The 22,178-nt window shown below is 39.6% G+C and overlaps 1 protein-coding gene across 1 annotated transcript in view; it reads right to left on the bottom strand.

Annotated features, from left to right (window-relative positions):
• CNTNAP5 (contactin associated protein family member 5) overlaps positions 1-22,178 on the bottom strand; it is a 582,534-nt gene that overhangs the window by 229,682 nt on the left and 330,674 nt on the right. The window contains exons 8-10 of the mRNA XM_087712206.1: positions 20,201-20,465; positions 17,508-17,657; positions 8,161-8,332 (exon numbers count right to left, since the gene is read on the bottom strand). Of these exons, the coding sequence (XP_087568332.1) occupies positions 8,161-8,332; positions 17,508-17,657; positions 20,201-20,465 (587 nt within the window). The remainder of the gene's footprint in view (positions 1-8,160; positions 8,333-17,507; positions 17,658-20,200; positions 20,466-22,178) is intronic.

The following is a 22,178-nucleotide window of genomic DNA, read 5'->3' as shown; positions in this document are numbered from 1 at the left end:
ATGGCCCTTCTTGCCGCAGCAGCGGCATGCTGCAGCCTTGAATAGGCAGGTAGACCGGGGATGCGAGCCTCCGCAGCCGAGGCAAACTGAAGCGGCAGCAGGAGAACGGAGCAGCGCCTGGTTTTGCTGTTGCTGGGGATGGCAAGGGGTAGCCCTCAGACGATCCACTTGAGCCGTACGGAGGTGTTCTGGCAAAGGTGCCAGTTCATCGATCAAGTTGGTTATATATGTGGAAGGTTGAGGTGGAGATGGTTCAGGACCTGGCAAGGCAGGCAGGGCAGGCAATGCAGGCATAGTGGACACAGCGGCCGTGTGAACCAAGTAACGGTCGATCTCAACAGAAGATAGATCGGCCAGTTCGGCGGCCCTGGCTTCATCTATGGCAAACACAAGCGTCACTTTAGGTTTTCCTAGAAGTCTGCGCCTCAGGAAAATGTCCTTGAGGCCACATAAAAATTGTTCTGCCAAGTTATCCTCTAAGTCAGGGAAATCGCATTGCGCTGTGGCGACTCGTAAAGCCTGCAGGAACTGATTTATTGTTTCTGATGGCTTTTGCACTCACCTGCGGTAGGCAAATCGGCGTGCAATCTGTGAAGGGGTGGGCGCGTAGTAGGCTTGAAGCCCTTCAGTGAGTTCTTCCCAAGATAAATCATATACGGCTCTAGGGGCAGCAAAAGATCTGGCCGTTGCAAACATCTCAGGACCAAAGGCGGTTAAAAAAAATCCGCATTTTCTAGCCTGAGAGTAACCTTGTCTATTGTTGGCAATGAGAAAGCATCCAAATCTCTCTAAGAATGCTGACCAGGATTCTCCACCAGCTCCGAAAGGAGCGAAGGCTGGCATGCCGGCCATTTGTTCACGGCTGAGGCGATTTGAGGCACGGTTTGTTCGGTCCGGTCTACGCGCCTAATAAGATTGTTGCTTGTTCTTCAGGTTGTACTCAGAGCTGGAGTTCCCCCACCGCTCGTCGCCAGTGTTAGATCGGCGGCAGAAATAACGAGGAGGCGTCTGAGGTAACCTTTCAAGCGGTTTATTACAAGCAAGATAGAACAAACATCAACTGTGAGTAGACCGGCACCTCTCCTCCGTCTGACAGCCTTTTATACTCGGCTGTCAGACAGTCGAGCCAATAGACTCGCGTATGACAGCCCGGCAACCGGCAGGCGCGTCTGATTGGCTAAGACGCGCCTGGCTGCTGCCGAGCTGTCATTCGTAAGTCCGAGGACTTACAAGGCTACAACAGGTGCCGCACTAAACAGAGTCGGGGAGAGCCACGCTGCACCCAGGCATACTCTCCTCACCCCCGCTCGTTCCCCTCAGCAGCAAGTGAAATACCGGCGGAGTGGCAGCTGCCCAGAGCGACCAGCTGCTTTGCGGGTGGCTTGTGTGCTCCACGTGGCACTGAAGCTGCTGCTGCCGCCGATCCTTACAAGGAAAGCTGTTCCTCTAGCAGCTGAAAATGGGAGCTGGCACCTCCGCAATCCCGGAGATAGGGCTGAGGCTCCAGGCCTGCGGGGGGGAGGCCAAACACCCCATAGGGCCCTCCCCAACCGCCCGAGGCAGAGAACTGTCCCTTGGGGCCGCAGCTGCACAATTTAGAATTTAGCAAAACTTTTAAAGTGCCCAATTAAGCCAAATGGAAAGCCAAATCGCAATCAAATTAAAGCCTACCTATGGAATATTCTCAAACAGTACTTGGACCAAGAAAGACTGAGAGAACTGGGCCAGGATTGGAAGGCACCAGTATTTAAGGCTTTGCTTTCAGTCTTTGGACCAATCAGGCTTTGAGAATACCCACAGGTGACCACTCCCTTCCCTCCTCTGGAAAAGTAGAAATTCTAAACAGTCAGGACTCTCCTGGATGGCTGAATGTATATTTATTTATTTATTACATTTACATGCCGTCCATCTCATAATCAATCTAATATTTCTTTGAAAGAGCAAACACATAGAAAATATTTTTCCATCAAGTAAAATGAAAACAACCCTATTAACCCTGTTAAAGTATTTACATTTTCATCCCCCAGAAAACACTACACAAAAAGAGAAGAGAGTATCTCACTTCCATTTTTAACAGTGCTACTTTATGGCTGAGGGCCTCTGACTCAAATTACTTCCGACTTAGATTTTGAATATATACATCTTGCTTTCAAATAGGAATTAGCTGCTGCATCATCACCTCAGAGGCACAGAAGCATGGGCTATGCCCAAGGACAACTTAAAGAGACAAATATAGCTGTCGTTTAAGAGTCCTAGATTCTTAAATTAGTTACCAGTTAATCATGGGAAGCTCTCTAAGTGCTCTGAATGTGTCACACAACATATTCTTTCCTTGGTAACCTTCTGGCAGGAGAGAACAAGAAAGAAAAAAAGAAAAGTCTGCAAAGAATCCATGTCTTTCCTGTCCCTAAGATTATTACAACTAGTGGCTTCTGTCACCATTCTTTCTCCCAGCTTGTTTTACCTTGATTGCCCAATTTAAAATAATAAACTTTTGCCAGATAATTGTCACAGAAGAGATCTCAGCTCTCTGACAGTTAGCAGGACCCATTTCTCCTATCAAGTGCACCCTAGAAATAATCAGACAGAGAAAAAACAATAATCTAGGGCATGAGCAAAATCTGCTTCAAGTAATAATAGCAATATAACAGAAGATAGTCAGCAATATAGTAAGTTAAATAAACAAAAAGAACTATTGTACAATACAAAAAAAAACTTATCTAAGGATTCTTCTTTGTGCCTGATATATTTACTGCCCCACTGTTGTCATTATTGCTGCCGCTGCTGAGGAAAGTATCTATTGAGATAACATAGGCATATCAGGGACATGGTGGCTCAGTGGCTAAGACACTGAGCTTGTCAATCAGAAAGGTCGACAGTTCAGTGGTTTGAATCCCTAGTGCCACATACTGGAGTGAGCTCCCGTTACTGGTCCCAGTTACTGCCAACCTAGCAGTTCGAAAGCATGTAAACATGCAAGTAGACAAATAGGGACCACCTTTGGCAGGAAGGTAACAGTGTTCCGTGAGCCTTCAGCATTTAGTCATACCAGCCACCACATGACCACCGAGACATCTTTGGACAGTGCTGGCTTTGAAACAGAGATGTCTACCACCTCCTAGAGTCGGGAACGACTAGAACATATGTGCAAAGGGAACCTTTATCTTTAGGCATGATTATTTTGTATGCCAGCATTTATTTTGTTGCAATTTAAATTGTGTAATCTTCACTTAATGTCAGGTTTGATGACAGGAATTCTCTAGCATCCCAGATCAAGCTAAATCCAAGTGTGCTAGATAGTTCCTTTAAAGCCTGGCATTCAGACTAATCAGCTATCAATAGGCACATAGAGATAAATGACATCTATGTATCATTGAAAGAAACAATAAAAAAGATAAAAAAGGAAACAAAAAGACCCAAACACTTCCTTGTCAGCAATCAACACCCAGGACAGCAGAGATTAACAGCAGGATTAACACTAGACTAACAATCAAGCAACAAACAATATACCAATCAAGGGATTACCAACTCAGACAAACAGTAAACAACAGCCTAATCAAGGAATTCAAGAATACTCCAACCAATACTGACAGGGCAAGCCACTTGCATATAAACAGAGAGAAACCCCAGTTCCTTCTAGCACTGTTACCTAGTTTGGATAATGAAATGTCGAAAGAAAACAACCAAACTCACAGAATAAAAAATCTCCAGAGTTCAACCCTGAACTATAAATATTCTCTTCTATTAGAGAGCTACTCTTTTTACATTTGACTAAACTAGATGGAAGAAATCTTTCACCAACACTCTTCTCCACCACTCACAGCTCATTTTTCAGTGATATCTTTATTCTAGACTTTTATTCTTGATAGTAAGCTGTAATGTAACCATTACATTACTGGACTAAGCTAGGGGAGTCCCTTAATCCAGTCCATAGAAGTCAAGTCCCTGAGTTCAGGCATAGAAGTTCACTAAATGGCTTTGAGCAAATAACTGTAAATCAACCCATGTACAGCAAAGGGCTTTTGTTGTAAAGATAAAAATTGGAGGAGGAAGTTCTATTTATACTGTGTTGAACGTCACAAAAAAAGGATGACACATAAATTTAATAAATTAATAAATAATGTCTCAGGTAATTGGACCTGGAAATGTCTACCACATTTTGACCATCAATGGTTATGAGACTTTGTTTAGCTCTCTGCATTTCACTGGAGGCCAATTCATGCACATAGGTTGCTCAAGAAAAACACTGGTGTTGAAACTCCTTTCAGGCCTTCCATGAAGTTGAAGTGGGACCATCATAAAAGTCCCATGATCATGGTCCTAACCATGACCCATAATTAGGCACCATTGTTTGGCTACCATCGTTTGTAGGGTGGAAAAGAGCAGGATGAATGCAGAATAGATACTGCAGTTCTCTAAGTAAATAATGTAACCACCAATAAGGAAGAATGACAAAGAAGTATCCTTAGACAGCTTTTCTTAGCTGACTGCACATTAATTATTTCAGGGCGCAGACAATTATTAAATATTTGCTTCCTAAGTCCAAGCAAAGGGATTTGATTTTGATATAAAATAAATGCAATTGAAACATATAAGGCATAATTAGAGAGGAAAATCTCTCATTTCTCTGGCCATTTAAAGAAAAGGCATTAATAATCTGAACTACACTCTACAAATTAAATATGGAAGAAGAGCTGAAATGTGCAAGAATCACACTCTTTTTTCTATGTTTTTTCCTGATTTTTTTTCTTTCTTAGCTTTCACTAGGATCTAATTTCCCTCTGGTCTATTTTCTGTAACACAACACAGAAGCCAATAGAATGAATATGTGAAAGAATAGTTAAGAGAGGAGGGAAAATGTTAAGTCTGAAATTATATTTCAGAACAAACAAGAGGAAGGTAGCAAGGAGGTAATTCTGTTACAGAAGGGGCTGTTGGAGAGTTAAAACTGTGAAGTTAGAATGCAAAAAGGCAATTGATGAGAAGATACAATTCATATATAGCAGGGATATCAAACTCAAGGCCCGGGGGACAGATCTGGCCCATGGGGTACTTATATCTGGCCTATGATGCCACCCTGAAAACAATGAATGACCAGCCTATGGTCCTTCTGCCAGCAAAAATGGGCCCCCAAGCTCTATTTTCGGCTGCCCCAACCTCCTACAACCCTCTGCCAGCAAAAATAGAGTTTGTGAGGGCTGCACCCAGAGCTCGGGAGCCTGTTTTTTCTGACAGAGCACTCAGACCACCACAAGCATCCCCGACATGAGTGACGTTTACCTGGCAATGCCCAGAGGTCAAACACAACCCTGATGCAGCCCTCAATGAAATCGAGTTTGACACCCCTGCTCTATGGACACTGGCCTGGAGATGATGTTTTAACAGAATGCATGCCTAAACTCTTAATCATTTATTTCCCCAAACATGTAGATTACTCTGAAATCTTTATGTACTGAGTGGAAAGTTATGCAACCCAATTGGGTGAACATTTTTGCAAGTTTCCATGTTGCCTTGTAAATTCTAAATGATCTTCTCTCTTGTTATTGATTGTTAGCCACCCAGAGTCATATTTAGGTGAGATGGGTAGCATGTAAGTTAAACAAATAAATAAATAAATAAATAAATAAAATTTTGGATTCCAACCATAGAAAATAATTGCAATTTTATCAATTCCCCATACCACAGTTACATGCCTTCTGTCTCCCCCCATGATAGACCTTGGTGCTTTACAGAAAAATTTCTACAGAAAGTGGTAATAGAGCTTCATCAGACATTTTATGTTATGGTGCATGTACATTGACTACTTCCAGAAGACAGGGTGAGTTCATGGCACAACATAATCCCAAAGGCCAAAATTCAGGATTCAGGGACTGAACTGGATCAAAATCTGTTCCAATTAAAATCCCTTAAATAGTTTTTGCTTGGGGAAAAAAATCTGATAATTTTTGGATTTGATCATTAGAAAAAAATAGAATGTAGAAAGAAGTTTGCTGTAACCTTGGAGAGAGAAAGAGTAAAATCTAAATGTAGTTATAACTGCTCTTAAGAAGATTAGAAGCCTCTTTCGTTTTGTACTTGCTTTTTTATTTGCTCTTCTTTTTATCTTTTTATTTCCTTTTCACTTTTCTATTCCTTTTCTCTGTTTCTCTGCTTTTAACTTAAAATTTGTACTGTTTTTTACACTGCACTGTGAAGAAAAAAAACCCTTTCTTTAATAAAAAATATACATGAAAATAAGTGAACAAAAAAATAAATCTGGCATGAAAGACAAAGATGCAGTGATCAAGAGAAGAGGCCCACCATGGAGACCAAGACAGGAAGGAATTCAGGGTGGGGGGGAATACATTTGATCAAGTTTCTCAGAATATTTATTTAACAGCAAAGAGCTATAGTAATGGAGGAGGACAGAACAGGGCTGTTCTACTCTCCTTAATACAACATGAGCAAGTACTTTTTTTTCTTTTATTCTCCAGAAATTATCCAGTGACCCATAGCAGGCTTCACAAAGAAGGGAAACAACTCTGTAAGTGAGCGTGTAGAGCCCGATCTAAGTGTTAAATAAAGAAACAGTGGCAGTCACCTTCCCTTGTAGGAGTCGGTCCCTTTTATTTCTCTCAGTCTCCTGTTCTTAGAAAAGAACCCTTCTCAACATGCCTTTCTTACTTAGTCTTCAGAGCCCAATCTGAACTTGAAAGAGGGAGTTAATCAACAGCAGTTGCCTTCTCTGCAGGAGGTGACTATTGTACTGCTGTTTTTCCCTTTCTTTAGAGAACACCTAAAAGAACCCTAAGTAATACATGCTTAGTGGGAGTGCATGGAGAGCTCCCACCACCACCACCCGAAAGCTAAGGAAGCTATCTCAGTCACTCCCTGCAGGGAAAAAACAACAGCAACTGTTTCTACCCTTCCTATCAAAAACATAACCAGACCTGTTGCTTAAAACAGCTTTCTTAAACCACAGTCCATGAAAGCTTTTAATGACAAGATAGTGATCCATTTAAAGGGGAAATCCCAGAGTTTTAATATAACCAATATAAATAGACCTGAGCTGTAAAAGCAACCGCTTCTACTTTTCCTTTCACAAACATAAAAAATAGTCCCTTTGAATAATAATTTAAACAATACAGCCAAAAGACAAACAGAGGTAGATCCAATCATTTTGTATTGACTCATCAGTACCTACATTACAATAACACAGTTAAAATCAACCTCAAATATAAGATCTAGCAAGAGCATTAATTATGTCTATAACATATGCAGGAAAGCAACCAATGGCAAGCCTTATGCCCATGGGAGGCATAGATTGACATAAAGCCATTTCTGCAAGCACAAGGCAGGCTTCAATCGCCTCAGCAAAAGGCAGGAAACGAGAGTTCCGGTGGCACAGTAGAATTTTGATCCACCTGGTGATCCGTAGATAGTGTCTTCCAATGGCCAAAGAATGGATTTTATGGCCATGATTTGCTGCTGTTGTTGGATTACTCAAAGTTGTTTGACCCCATTTAGGAAGATGCTCCTTTAACTAGAGCTGTTGCTTAAAATAGCTTTCTTACACCACAATCCCTGAAAGCTTTCAATGACAAGATAGCGATCCCATTATGACTCAAATCTATATATTGGCTATAAAAGAACCTCAGTTTCTGGGATTCACTTTCAATCCTTGGCTTTTGTGTTTCAGCCTGGTCCTCACGATGATTTATAAAATTATATGATTTCTAGCAAGATCAATATTACTTTATTTTGCTTCTATTCAAAAAAAATTCCAGTGTTCACTAAAGCATTTTAGAACCCAGAATTTAGTCAAATAAAACAAGTTGAGAAGAAGACATATTTAAATCATTCAAACAATGGCACTACTGTTTATTTAAACTTTAAAGCTGTCAAACGTGCTTTGGGTATATAATTTAATTCTTGCACAAATCTACAGCATGGTTTAATTTGCATATTTCATCTTTCACAAACTGCCAGAAGGAGAGAGAGAGAAAGCACACATTTCACACAATTTATCGTTGCTTTGAAGTGATGTTTTGCGGTAGCAACTCTGTTAAGCCTAATATTAATAATGATCGCATATTAAAATTTCCAGTTCTAGAAAAACTGCACTTATAAACCACTTAGCTGAAAGAAAACAACAAGACAAAGGAAAAGGAGAATAATTACCTGTCTTTGATGCCACAGATATCAATGTGCAAATCACTGTAATTCCCCAGGGAGCCTTGCTGAACTAAAGTGAGGTCCTTGGGCTGGTTATCAATAAAGATGAGTCTCATGCAACCTTGAAAAGCCATAATGGGATTTAAACATTTTGAATCGGTAAAATTGTCAGGGCACCCTGTGGGACAAAGAAAGTAGAAAGCAGTGAGATGAAGAATACTTAAATGATAACTTATTTGCTTGGGGATTCATAGAAAGAAAGTCTAATTTTTTGTGTGTTTTCCTTGCTTGTTCAACAGGAGCATTTAAGTTTCAAATTCTATAAAAATAAATTGAAACATCCTCCAAAGAAAATATGCAATAATGGGGATAGAAAACAGATATTGAGGCAGGTTCAAACTTTATTCTTTTTTAACATTAAAAAAAGTATGAGCTAGAACTAAAAGTAGGGTTTTTGTTATCTTCAGAGGGATCCCATGGATTGGAGCTGCCTGACATAACCTACTTAAGATATCTGTTCACAAATTAAAAGGTTGTATTATATCAAGGCAAAGCATTCACCCTTTTACCCAAACATATGACCTACTGGAGACTGTAAGTTTTTAGGATCTTATGCAGAGAAATCCCTTCCTTGACTTTTTATTTCCTTAGGCTACAGGGATTAAGTTTAGGTATTTTCTGATAATAAAATAAGTCTTTACCAATAAGCTGCTGAAATGCATAGAAATGATATGCACACATTATTAAGAGAGCTTCTTAACGAGAGCTGGGTCTATTTTATTTATTTTTATTTTATATTTCATTATGCCTTTCTTTTTTCCTTTTTTTATAAATAACCAGGGGTGGGCTGCTGGGGGTTTGCAGGTGTTTGGGAGAACCTCTAGATAAGATTCTGTGCAGTTCGGAGAACCTCCAAATCTTATTCCTGGCTGGCCCCGCCCACCCCTCCACTCTCAGGAGTCCCACACAACCCGTTTTGGATGCAGGTAAGTGCAGGGTGCACATGGAGGCTCAGGGAGGGCGAAAAAACATGCTTACTGGAAATTTGGAAAGGCTGGAAATGGGCCTGTTTCTGGCCTCCAGAGGGCCTTCAAAGCCTGGGGAGGCCATTTTCACACTCCTAGAACTTGGAGAGGGCAAACACACACACATACACACACACACACACACACACACACACACACACACCATGGTGCAGGAGGCTGACTAGGCCATGTCCACCATGGCCACACCCACCCGCCTATTTTCTTCCTCCTCCTATTTTCCCCACAACAACCCTGTGGGGTGTCTTGGGTTGAGAGAGAATCCTGAACATTGATCTTAAGATCCCATTTGTTTACTGAAGGTATCAAAAATCCTCATTAAAATACTCTCTTGCTCATTTTACTTTCTGTAGTATTATAGAAGCAGCAAAAGCACAGCAATTATCATGCTATAATTAGTTTTACTGTATAATGAGAATAGATGTGCTGATTATTAACAAAAATAAAACTTGATTAATAGACATGAAAAGGCTCAATTTACTATTGGGCACTATTATAAGAATGGAAGAAAACCAGCCTTTAAAGTCTGATGCAGTTTCTGCTATTGGAGGAGCTGTTTTGTACTCATACCAGGAACCTTTGGGGATCCTTGCAGCTTATTGCATCCTTTTTTTTCTTGTCCCTGATCATCTCCTTTATCTTATTCCATTTATTTGTCCTTTATCTCTCCAGTCTTTATTTTATCAGTTTTTTTTCTGGAGTACATAATCCACTCCAACCTTGCACTTCTACAATCCTTTGTTTCAGTATCTGTGGATGGCACATAGTTGGGGAAAGCTGTCACTTCCTATTGAATATCAGTCTTGTAAGCTATATAGGGACTTGTGAATTTAGACTCCATCTCTTCTCTTTCCAATTCTTCTTGCCCCTGCCACCCACTCCCACTGTAGCCATTCATTACTGTTGATCAAACAGCCTATCTCGACAACTTATTTTGACAATGGCTCACCTAGTGGTTCAGACTGTTTCCATAGCACAACGTTAGAAACTGCCAGACATATTATTATTCTAAAAGTACAAATAAGGATGTAAAATTTCTATATTTTATTTAACATCAAATATATACATTTAATTTTGTGTGTGTGTGTGTGTGTGTGTGTGTGTGTGTGTGTGTGTGTGTGTGAGAGAGAGAGAGAGAGAGAGAGAGAGAGAGAGAGAGAGAGATGGGTTCTGGATCCCATTCCAACCGCACATGTGTGCAGCATGTGCATGCGCCTTAGCACCTCTGTGAGCCTTCACGATGCTCCAGATACTCAGAGGAGCATTGCACAGGTGCTGTACACGGTGTGCACGGAAGCACCAAAGACTTAAAAGACTGGTAGGGAGCTCGGGTGGGCGGGCCATCGTGAGCACCATACTAGAACGGTATCTGGTACTCCAGGCAGGCTCTGGTACGCCCGTACCGGGGCATACTGCCTGCAACTCACCACTGATATATATTTGCTTTTGCTTTATATGTGGTTGTTTGCTTTTCCATGTAAGATTGAGAGTATCTTGGCGACGTTTCGACAAGGTCCCACTCACCATCTTCAGGCTGGTGCCTTTGGCTTCATGCTTGTGCAAGCAAAGCGTGATCAGAGCTGCCGTCTTTCTATAAATATTGGTGGGGGGGTGCAGAGTGCTGGATTTGTTGCTGTAACCAGATTGGTTGGCTGTGTTGTAAGATCTTGTTTAGTTGATGGAATTGATGTTTGCAGATTAGTCGGCTGTTTCGTAACATCCTGTGTTAGGCTGTGTGCCTATTGCTCTTTTGTGTTGTAACGACCTGGGTAATGGGCTGTGTGATGATATCCTGAGCTCTATTGTAGTGATATCCTGAGTCCTGTGCTGCAAGCTCCTGGGGGGGTTGGCTGCGTTGTAACATCCTGAGCCTTTGCGTTGTAACCTCCTGAGTTCTGTGATGTAATGTCCTGAGCAGATGGCTGTGGTGTAACACCCTGGGCTTTGGTTTGACTCTTAGTTTGCGGTCTGGCCATGTGTTCATGGCATGTGTCAGTTTGCTTTGTGTGGGCGTCGGAGGGGGGTGTAGCAGTTGGTGATGCCGCCATGGATTGTCTTCTGGATGATGGTTGCATTTGGTCTATGGGATGGGTTTGGGTTTGAGTCTGGTGAGGATGATTGGTGGTTGCATCCCGTGTTGTGCAACCCCCCTAAGCACATCCTAGATCTGACCAATCACTGCCTAACCAACATGTGCATTTGGTTCAGGAGATGAGGGTCTTGGCTACAGAGTTGATCTGTGCAGGGTAGTGATGGGATTGTGCATTTAAGTAGCAGTTGGTGTGTGTTTTTTTGTGGTAGATGGTGTGTCCTAGGGAGCCATTGGGTTTTTGTAGATTAGGATGTCCAGAAAGGGAAGTTGGTTGTTTGCTTCTATTTCCATAGTGAATTGTATTTTGGAGTGTAGGCTGTTGAGATGTGTGAGGAAGTTGCCCAGTTTTTCTTTCCCATGTGGCCAAATCACAAAAGTGTCATCAACATATCTTAAACACACAATCCCATCACCACCTTGCATAGATCAACTCTGTAGTCAAGACCCTCATCTCCAGAACCAAATGCCTAGCCGACAAAGACCACCTGAAAATTGAATTACACACTCTCACAAACGTATTAATGTCCAACGGATTCCAAAGAAAAACAATTACCAACCTAATCCAAAGGGAGACTCCCCCAAAACACTGAGACACAGAACAGGACAACGGCATTGCCCTCCTCCCTTACATCAAAGGCACAACAAGTAAAATCAGCAAAATTCTCCACAAAGACAATATCAAGACAGCCTTCAATACTGACCAAAAAATAGCCAACATCTTAAGAACCACAAAGACAAGATCCAGCTAGAAATACCATGCAAATCTGCCCGGCCACATACATAGGACAAACAAACAGGAGAATAAATGCACCCATCGCAGAACACCAGAGCACAGTAAGAAAAAAAAGGGGGGGAAAGCTTCCTCCCTTTTCCAGCACCTTAAAGCTACAGGACATGAAATTAATTTTGAAGGAACCAAATTAATCTCCAAAACTGAACACTTCAACAAGAGAATAATTATGGAAGCTATCAAAATAGAGAAACACCCACACAACATGAATAAACATGACGACAAATTTTGCATGGTATTTCGTAGACTCCTTGGAAACCAAGCTAGAAAACTCCAGCTAAAAAACCAAGGAGCCTATGAAATAAGCAATAGAAGAATAACAACTACATCTGGCTGATTGTACAATGAACCATAACAATAATAATCCAATTTAGAGCATGGATGAAATAAAGACAAGTTACAATGCAATAGTGTTTGCTGAGAATATATTAAAATGCCTCTTCCTTATTTTATAACTAGTGACTAAGTTTAGCTGTATACTTATCTGCTAGTCTACTATAGGTCTAGTATATTCTAAAAACCATCTATTTTTGATATAGTCTAAAGTTGCTGCAAAGCCTGGGAGACATAATATAAGACTTGGTGAATTTGTCACAGACCAAGCAGAACCCCTTTCTCCCATGGTGCTCAGCTAGCAACCTCTTAAGATTATGCCAGAGCAACAATAAAGTAACAATTACTACAATTCTAGTGTCAACTTCATGACAAGTTTGGCTTTAGAAATCCTGTGTAATCTTTTTTTACCAGGATGGTGTTTGAATTACACTTAGCTTTATGACATCTTTTGAAGCTATATCAGTATCTAGAGTAAACCTATCATTATGCTTAGATAGATAGAGACACATAGAGGAAAAATGAAAATGTCATCCAATAGCATTGTGCATCCTGGATATAATCAGGGAGCATAGAGTAAACTCTTTGAAATATCAGCAGTGCAAAGATCAGACTGAAATGAATTCTATAATACTATTGCACCCTGAAAGCAGGTTCTAAAAGAAATAACTTCACATACATAAGCAATCCTCTGAGCAAATAGTGTTAAACAATGCCAAACTTTTTTCTATTCTTTTTACTATAGTATCAAAAATGAGGTTAAAAAGACACCTGTAGAATAAATTTTACAAAATAAAAATAAAATAAAATAACCCAACAAAAATGCATTCTGCACTTGCAAAGGCTATGGTCAATGTTAAATGCTTATTGAGAAATTGAAGTAATCTGTTTTCAAAGCCATAATTTCAAACCTTAAAGACTGTCCACAGAAATCCACAGCTGATTACTACATTTGAGAATAGAACAGTGTTTTGAATCTGCAAACATATTTTACGGGTCTAAATGGAGCCAAATGCAAAATGTTTGTGAATCATTTACATTATGATTGCCATCTTTCCTGATTATAATCATAGGAACTTTCATATGAGCCAGCAGTATGCAGCAGCTGCCAAAAAAGCCAACACAGTTCTAGGCTGCATAAACAAAGGGATAGAATCAAGATCATGTGAAATGTTAATACCACTTTATGATGCCTTGGTAAGGCCACCATACTTGGAATACTGCATCCAGTTTTGGTCACCACAATGTAAAAAAGATGATGAGACTCTAGAAAGAGTGCAAAGAAGAGCAACAAAGATGATTAGGGCACTGGAGGCTAAAATATATGAAGAATGGTTGCAGGAACTGGGTATGTTTAGTTTAATGAAAAGAAAGACTAGGGGAGACATGATAGCAGTGTTCCAATATCTCAGGGGCTGCCACAAAGAAGAGGGAGTCAAACTATTCTCCAAGGCACCTGAGGGTAGAACAAGAAGCAATGGGTGGAAACTAATCAAGGAGAGGGGCAATCTAGAACTAAGGAAAAAAATCCTGACAGATAGAACAATTAATCAGCAGAACAACTTGCCTCCAGAAGTTTTAAATGATCAAACACTGGAAGTTTTTAAGAACTATTAACTATTTGTCTGGAATGCTATAGGATTTCCTGCCTAAGCAGGGGGTGGACCAGAAGACTTCCAAGTTTGTAATTCTGTAATTCTATTCTATTCTATATCCAACATATCTAAAACACAGATATATTTTTAAACTGGAAACCAAGTTGTCTTTCATTACTACAAAGCAAACTTGAATCTGTAGTTTAAATATTAGCAAAGAATCCCTAATCAATTTCTATATGGCAATGGGAGGGGGAGAGAGAGAAAGAAAGAATGAGTGTGTGTGAGAGAGAGAGGGGAGAGAGAGAGGGTGGGAGGGAGACAGACCTACTCACTCTTCTCCAAAATTTAAGAGGAAAGTAAATGGAATAGCTAAATTTTGCCTTTGTATCTTTCAGTGCTGGGGTGACTGGAGATAGGAATATCAAATCATTTCTAAATCATGGGAAGTCACTGAGTGACTTTCGGCTAGTCAGTCTCTTTTGGTTACAAACTACATGTCAGGCTGTTGATATGGGAATAAAATTAGGGAAAAGTCTGATGGAAATTACCTTATTTTCCCAAATATAAATTAATCCAGTAAATGAAGCCATACTAAAAAGATTGTAACATAGCTCATGGTGTTTGGGGATCAGATATTTACTTCCAAAGAAATAACTGTTTACAATCTGCTCTGATAGAGGCTTATATCAGTGTACAAATCTTACACAAATATTGTTAGAGAATAAAAATGTACCAAAATGTATAATTCCCTACTCAATAGGATGCTTTGTCTGTTATTTTGCCACTTACTCCTGCTCCTCTGAATGGATATATGGATTAAAGTAACCAAAAACTGATCCTTTGGTATAACTAAAGTCTACTGCTTTGTTTTTAAACAGTATCTAAAAGTCAATGATCATGAGTTGAAGAAATGTATGAAAAATAATAAATATGTCTGAATTTATATTGTAGCATCAGTTATTGTAATGTTATAATATTCCAAAATTTGAAACCTAAGTACCATTCAAATGCTTCCATATTAGCAACTTTAGATAAAAACTCATTTGTGATGTGGATCTGGGAGTCTTAATATATTAGCCATATACATTCAGATCTACAAGATTCTGTTATGTAAACTTGTGATATAAGTAATATTAGCCTGTTTGGCTTTGGTTTCTTATTCTGGTGTATCTTAAAGGCTGACACCTCCTAGCTCAGACCTCCACGACTATTATATGTATATCTTAATGCATGCAACATATGATATATGTATCTTAATGCATGCAAAATCTTTGATTCTCAAGTGGGCATGCTTTGTGGCTGCTACCCAATAAAGACAACACATCATTGAATGGTACATGCTTTTAAAAGCACCAGGTAGGGTCATAAAGTCTTTCAGGGGAAAAGGATGATTGGAAAATACCAGTGAAAACCTTATCAGAATCCTTTTGAAAGAAGGAAGACTTAGAGAAAATGTTATTCCTTATTGATGTTTTTAAATCTAAGGGTCTTTCAAAGACTGTCCGCATAAAGCTCTTGAAATGAAATTGGCTAAAGAGACACTACCTTACTTTTTCTCAGCCCAGAAAAAGTATTGGCCAGAAATGAAAGTCCTTGGCTAACAAAAAGTGAGGTTATGCTCATGCACTTCATCTATTGCTAGAGATATAGTGATTAACTGTATATTAATCCATTCCCTTTCCCCACCCTCTCTCTTTTGCACACATATGCACACCAGCCTATTTTTCTCCCATATTTCTTCAGTTTTATGACTTTATCACATTTATTTCTTCAGATCAAAAGAACTTTCTTGTGCTGATTGGTAGGCATTTGGTGCACATTTCCCCCAAGCATGCATTTTATTTTGTAATTTTGTGTAATGTAAGTTTTTATAAACAATTTCCCCAACACAATGAATTTTGCACATTATCTTAAAGAATGCATAAATTTTCCCTAAGGTTTCCCCATTTTTTAAAAATTAGCAACCACATTTTAAGCAAAGTTTAACTTGTAATTAAGTTTGATAACACACAACGATACATGATAACTATGTACAGGCTTGAAAATACAAAATTAAATATACTTTCATTCAAGCATTAACAAAATTTCTCTTGTCATTACAAAACTGATGAAACTTGGAGATCTGCAGAAGAGATGGATCCCCAAAGTTCATTTGAACTATTTCTATTTCATGGGGGGGGGGGGTTGACATATTTTGGATTCTCTTTATATTGCTATTGTTTTAAACACTTGAAGCCCCCCAATATTTATAAGTGTTAACCAGTCCTACATTAAATAGGATCTGCACACTTACAGGATTTCCTCTCTCCTATAGATTTCCTCTTTCCTATAGAATCTAGCCATCCTATTCACTCCAGATCCCATCAGTTAAAGAGTATAACCCAATGAGACCCAGAAGGTAGGCCTTTTGTCTTGTAGCACAGGCATTTAGGTATATTCCCTCCCAGCCAGAGAGCCACATGGCCCCCAGCTTGCTTACCTATGAATGATCTTTGAAAACTTAATTGTAACTTTAAGCTAAAAGTAAGCATTAAGGCTCTGCTGGACTATCTATGGCTGATGAAAAGATCCATGACCTTCTAGAGATAACACTCTAGAGGAGATAATTCCAGTTAGGTTGTAGCCCAGACTCCGCTCCAGCTGAGACAGATCCAGCAAGGCTGTGGACTCTTGCCTGCACCCAATGAAACTTCTCAGATTCTGAGATGCATCCATCTAGCCCTAAGCCAAAGCAGGTCTTAAGTTTCTGGAGATAGAGTACTGAGCTACACAAACCAGAGATGTCAGCCAAGAAGCAGACTCTGAGGAATAACATGCATGGAAGGAGCTCAGCATGGGTGATTTATTGATCTTACTCCCCTTGAGAAAAAGCTTAGAAAACCTTTCAAACCTCAGCTCTGTTGTGTTTACCTTATCATGCTGTTGTGCCAGGAACTCTTGATTCCACTTCACTGTGTTTTTTGTCTTTTCCCTTGGATTTGCTGTTTGTTTATTGGAGTCCTAGACTCAATCCATTCCAAGCCTTGGCTGCATTGCATTTGTCATCTTTATAGGTAAAAAGGACTCTTTGCTTCTAAAAAGTTCTGACTGAGTCTGTATATCTCTGGAGTATGGCAGGCAGCCAGCTTACTATCTTATTGGCTGGCAGCCATCAGTGCATACGCACAAACACAAACACACAAATGAGTGGAGATGGGACCTCCCCTTTTACCAGTAGGTGAATTGAAGTTATGTTTTGGTGGCTTCCCTCAATAAGCTGGTTATATATTAGATTTTGCTTTGTATTTTGCTTAAAAAATACTTCGTTTTTAACCTGTGAAGCCACTCAAAGTTTAACAATATAGAAATAAGATAGATAGACAGATAGATAAATATATTTTTTCTTTAACCTTTCAGGAAGCAATATAATTTCTTAGTAACAAAAATAATCTCTCTCTTTTTCAAACAAGGAAGGTAACTGTAATAGTGTATTGCAATTACAGGAGAAGCCAGCTTACCGCCAAAATAATAGCTATGCCCTGAATAAATCTGTGAAACAGTGGTAGCGTGAACAGCTGACGCTACATCATTATCAAGAGTTAAGGTGATGCGATGTCTTCTGGCATTGATGTTAACTGAGTGCCACAGGCCGTCATATAGATTGTTGCCTAAGAAACAAAGAAATATAAAGCTGATCAACCATTCACATCAGGACCAGAAGGAAAAGACAATGTCTGTGAATCATTCTGATTCTTCCAAGGAGCAACAAAACCATTCAGTGGGCAATAACCAGTAGCGGAATGTTTCACATAAACATAGGATGGCCAGAAGACCAGAGGCACTCATGAAGTTGCTATATATGCCAACTTGCCTAATCACCCCAATTGAGAGGGTATAAGCAATCTCAAATCCAGAAAGTTCTTGTTGTGGATTTTTAATGTGGACAAGAACTTGCCATGTTTTTTAAATTTGTAAATAAGAACCATCCTGAACAGACATCTTTTCTATAGGATAAGTTTGTGTGTGTGTGTGTGTGTGTGTGTGTGTGTGTTCATCTGATTATGAGCATTCTCATTGCTGACAGAACTCTGAAGTGACCAATTATGTAGCTCACATAAAAATGTTAAAGCTTCAGAGTGGGGTGTATTTTGACTTAAATTGTGATAATCATGGACCTTCGTTGCATCTGTTCTCAAGAAACCATCTGATTTAATTCTCAGCTGCATTGTGTTAGCCATGAAATAATATCCCTGCACATTTCCATGGGAATCTCATTGTTTTTAATTAAGCTTATTTCCCAGGAACTGTTTTAAGATCTAAATTGAGAGGCATTTTTGTGAGTTTAAAGTGCTGCTGGATACTCATCAATGAAGTCACTGTGGAGCTCTGGGAGAAGGCTACATAATGTGCCCCAGAGAGAGTTTGCTGAGAAGGTGTTATGTTCAAACTTGTAGTAATTTGGTTTTAGACAAGACAAACACAGATGTCTTCATTTGGGTAAGAAAAATCAAAGGCACTAGTATAAATGGGAGGCTTGAGAGAAGAATCTGGATGTCTTAGTGATCATAAGCTGAACAAGGTTTTTAAGACTGGACTGTCTGAAATGGTATAGGGTCTCTTACTTATATATATGATATAATATGTGCTATATTTTGGTTCAATTACCCTAAAAATACTGTATCTGTTCTAAGCACTGTAGTTGAGAAAGAAGGGGCCAAGGAGCTACATTTGAAGCTGTTGGGTTCATTTAGCTTGGAGAACAAAAGATTGTGAGCGGTCTTCAAGTGTCTGAAGAAGGATTACATAGAATTGTGGAGTTCTTCCAGATGACAGAGAGGGCAGGAACAGTGAAAGCAAGAATGGGTTCAAATCACAAGATGTCGATTTTAGCTGGTAATTAGAAAAAAAAGTCTAACTATAAGAGGTGCTCAATAGTTGAAAAGAAAGCTTTAAGAACTGTAGAATGTCCTTCACTAATGGCCATTAGAGACTGAATGCCCATTAGTTGAATATGCTATAATATTCAATTCTTGCACTGAGTAGATTGTATTAGATGATCTCCAAGGTAATTTCCAACCCCACATCTATGATCTTATAATTCATTTAATTTATATTAATTTGTTCACATGATGAATTACTTAATGGAGCATTTTACTACCTGTTTCAGGCAATTTACTATTTCCAGACCCTTGATTGGCTATCGGATCCTCTAGATCAGGAAGAAGGTTGCTTATTCCTTCTCAACTTTGCTTAAATAAAGGTTTCCTAATTTTTGATATTAATCGATTGTTTTTGATTAGTCTGCTCCTCAGTCCTTCCTCATAGTTTTGATGAAACTTCTACTCTAGCCATAATTTATAGCTTGTGTATCTACAGCATTTGCTATTGTGTCTTGCCTAAACCTGATAAGAACAGGAATTTAGAAATAATAATAATACATACTTAGCACTATTTGGCATTTCAGCCAAGTAGTTGGAGTAAAGAATAAATTTATTGTAAAAAAATTATTTAAGGAAACTGAGCCCTTCCATGAAAAGCCTATTCTATAAAGGGTTATGTATTTAAAATGTCACAGAATGCTCTTGCTCTTGCGTATATGGAATGCTTTTTCAATGGAATGATAGGCTTTTTTTTAGGAATTCAACAATTGAGCACTGAGCATATAATGAGGGTTTGCTGCCAGATGTCTTTTGAAATGTCATCTTGGTATCCCAGAATGTCAAACCAAGGATTTGTTATACTATCAACCACAATGCAGGAAATTGTTTAAAAATGGGATGGTGTGGGATGGGATAGAATAGAATAGAATAGAATAGAATAGAATAGAATAGAATAGAATAGAATACTATATTGGCCAAGTGTGATTGGACACACAAGGAATTGTCTCCAGTGCATACTCTCAGTGTATATACAAGCAATCCTTTCCATTAGAAAGGAGAGAAATGTTAAGCAGGAAAGGCATAGCCATAGAAATACAGCAGCTCAATTTTTATCATCCATCTACATTGGGTCTGCAAATTAGATCAATGGAAATTAGAGTTTTATAATACATGACAGACTATATATTATGCTTGTGTTAACAAATGACCATTTGAGGATTGGCTTCCCCCCTTGAAACAAAGGATCTCAATTCTCTGTTATGGACTAGGATCCTTATTTAACAACAAGAACAAAAGTGAGAAGGAAATATGCATCTGATAAATAATGATACCTGCACTGATGCCCACGTAGCTCTCTGTTCCTTTTTGGATGTTGAGGATCAGTCTGCCATGGTGGAGATACAACAAGAGTGAGCCAGAATTCTCTGACAATTCAGTAGACAGAAGGAGTCCATCCTTGTTCCATGTTCTAAACTGGAAGCTGACAGATAAGCCATCAATCTGAGGAGTGCCGGGTAACAGTAAGTAACTGCTATTGGAGCTCTCAAAAGTGATGGGAGTGATTGGCGGTTCTGAACAGGAAAATGTCACATTCCCCTGGAAAGTAATAAGAACAAAAAGGGAAAAATACAACAGATGATATTCAAACTATTTTCACATTCAGCTTCTTGGTAAAATTTCCCATCATCACAATGGAAAAATAAAAATTAAAAGAATCTTTAGGATTTATAACTGAAAATATATTAGGGGTATACAAATTAGCCAAAATTGAATCAGAATTCTAATACTTATTCTCCAGTTCACATTTACACATATAAGAAGGAAGCAAAACAGAACAAACTAAAACAGAACAAAACAAAATAGATAAAGTAAAAACAGCATGTAGATGAATGAATAAAATGACTTCTTTGTGATGTGATTCTAGGGCAGGTCTGGACAATTAATTATCCCAAGGAGCTACATGAGAAACTGGGAATGTAGTGGAGGGCTGAACCAATGTGAAGAGCCGAGGTGGCACAGTGGTTAGAGTGCAGTACTGCAGGCCACTTCAGCTGACTGCTATCTGCAGTTCAGCGGTTCATATCTCACCGGCTCAAGGTTGACTCAGCCTTCCATCCTTCCAAGGTGGGTGAAATGAGGACCCAGACTGTGGGGGCAATATGCTGACTCTGTAAACTGCTTAGAGAGGGCTGAAAGCCCTATGAAGCGGTAGATAAGTCTAACTGCTATTGCTATTGCTAAGATGTATAGGCATGTATGCATCTGGATACATAAATTGGGGGGGGCAGTCATCTTCAAAAGCAAAGCAATTGAAGTTGTACTGCATGCATGGTATACACTTATTTACATTTGATTTTTAATTTCCAATTCAGCTCACATGGGCTGGAGAGGAATAACCAAATGGCCGGTTGTGGCCAAGGGACTGTAAAATGCCCAGGTCTGTTCTAGGGTTTGGATACATTAAACCAGGGGTGTCAAACTCAAGGACCAGAGGCCAGATCCAGCCCATGGGGTGCTTAGATCTGGCCACAGAGCTGCCCTGGAAAGAGCAAAGGACCAGCCCATGGTGCCTTTGCCAGTGAAAGCAGGCTTCCAAGCTTTGTTTTCAGCTGTGGCAGCCTCCTGCAATCCTCCGCCATTGAAAATGGAGCTCGGGAGCCCGTTTTTGCTGGCAGAGGGCTCGGGCCACCACAGGCACCCCTGACATAAGTGATGTCAAGCTGACCATGTCCACCCTGGCCATGTCCAGCCCAGCCCCCTGAGGTCAAACACAACCCTGATGTGGCCCTCAATGAAATTGAGTTTGACACCTCCGCCTTAAGCCATCTTATGGTAATAGCTGCTAATAAAAACTTGGCAATTTTGTTCATAATGCCAGGGTTCTGGTCTCAGCCTAGAAAACAAACCATTTCTCCCTTATTGAAAGCTTAATCTCTGCTAGAAGGTAGAATAGCATGTCAGCACATACATTCTCACAAAAATGCCAGTGAAGAAATATATGTTATAAGGTTTTGGGTTCATGCTGGCCATTAGGACATTTTTTCTCATGAAATGTGATTTTATGAAATCTCTCATCCTACATTGCTGAAGACAGAATATTAAACTTGGCCAGAAATAAGAGTGAGTGAGTGAACTGAGTATACAGTTCACAGATCTAGAAGGTTTCCAGGAAGGAACCAACTCTTACAGGCAGTGGTGGGATTCAGCCAGTTTGCACCACTTCAGGAGAACCAGTTGTTAAATTTCTGAGCAGTTTGGTGAACTGGTTGTTGGAAGAAATCATTAAGGCAGAGAAACCGCTTGTTAAAT

This window comes from Thamnophis sirtalis, unplaced genomic scaffold (genome assembly GCF_051295495.1).
Source record: "Thamnophis sirtalis isolate CommonGarterSnake01/CBP01778 unplaced genomic scaffold, rThaSir2_p1.2 scaffold_1, whole genome shotgun sequence".
Classification (NCBI taxonomy): Eukaryota; Metazoa; Chordata; class Lepidosauria; order Squamata; family Natricidae; genus Thamnophis; species Thamnophis sirtalis.
This window is presented reverse-complemented; position numbering and strand designations above follow the sequence as displayed.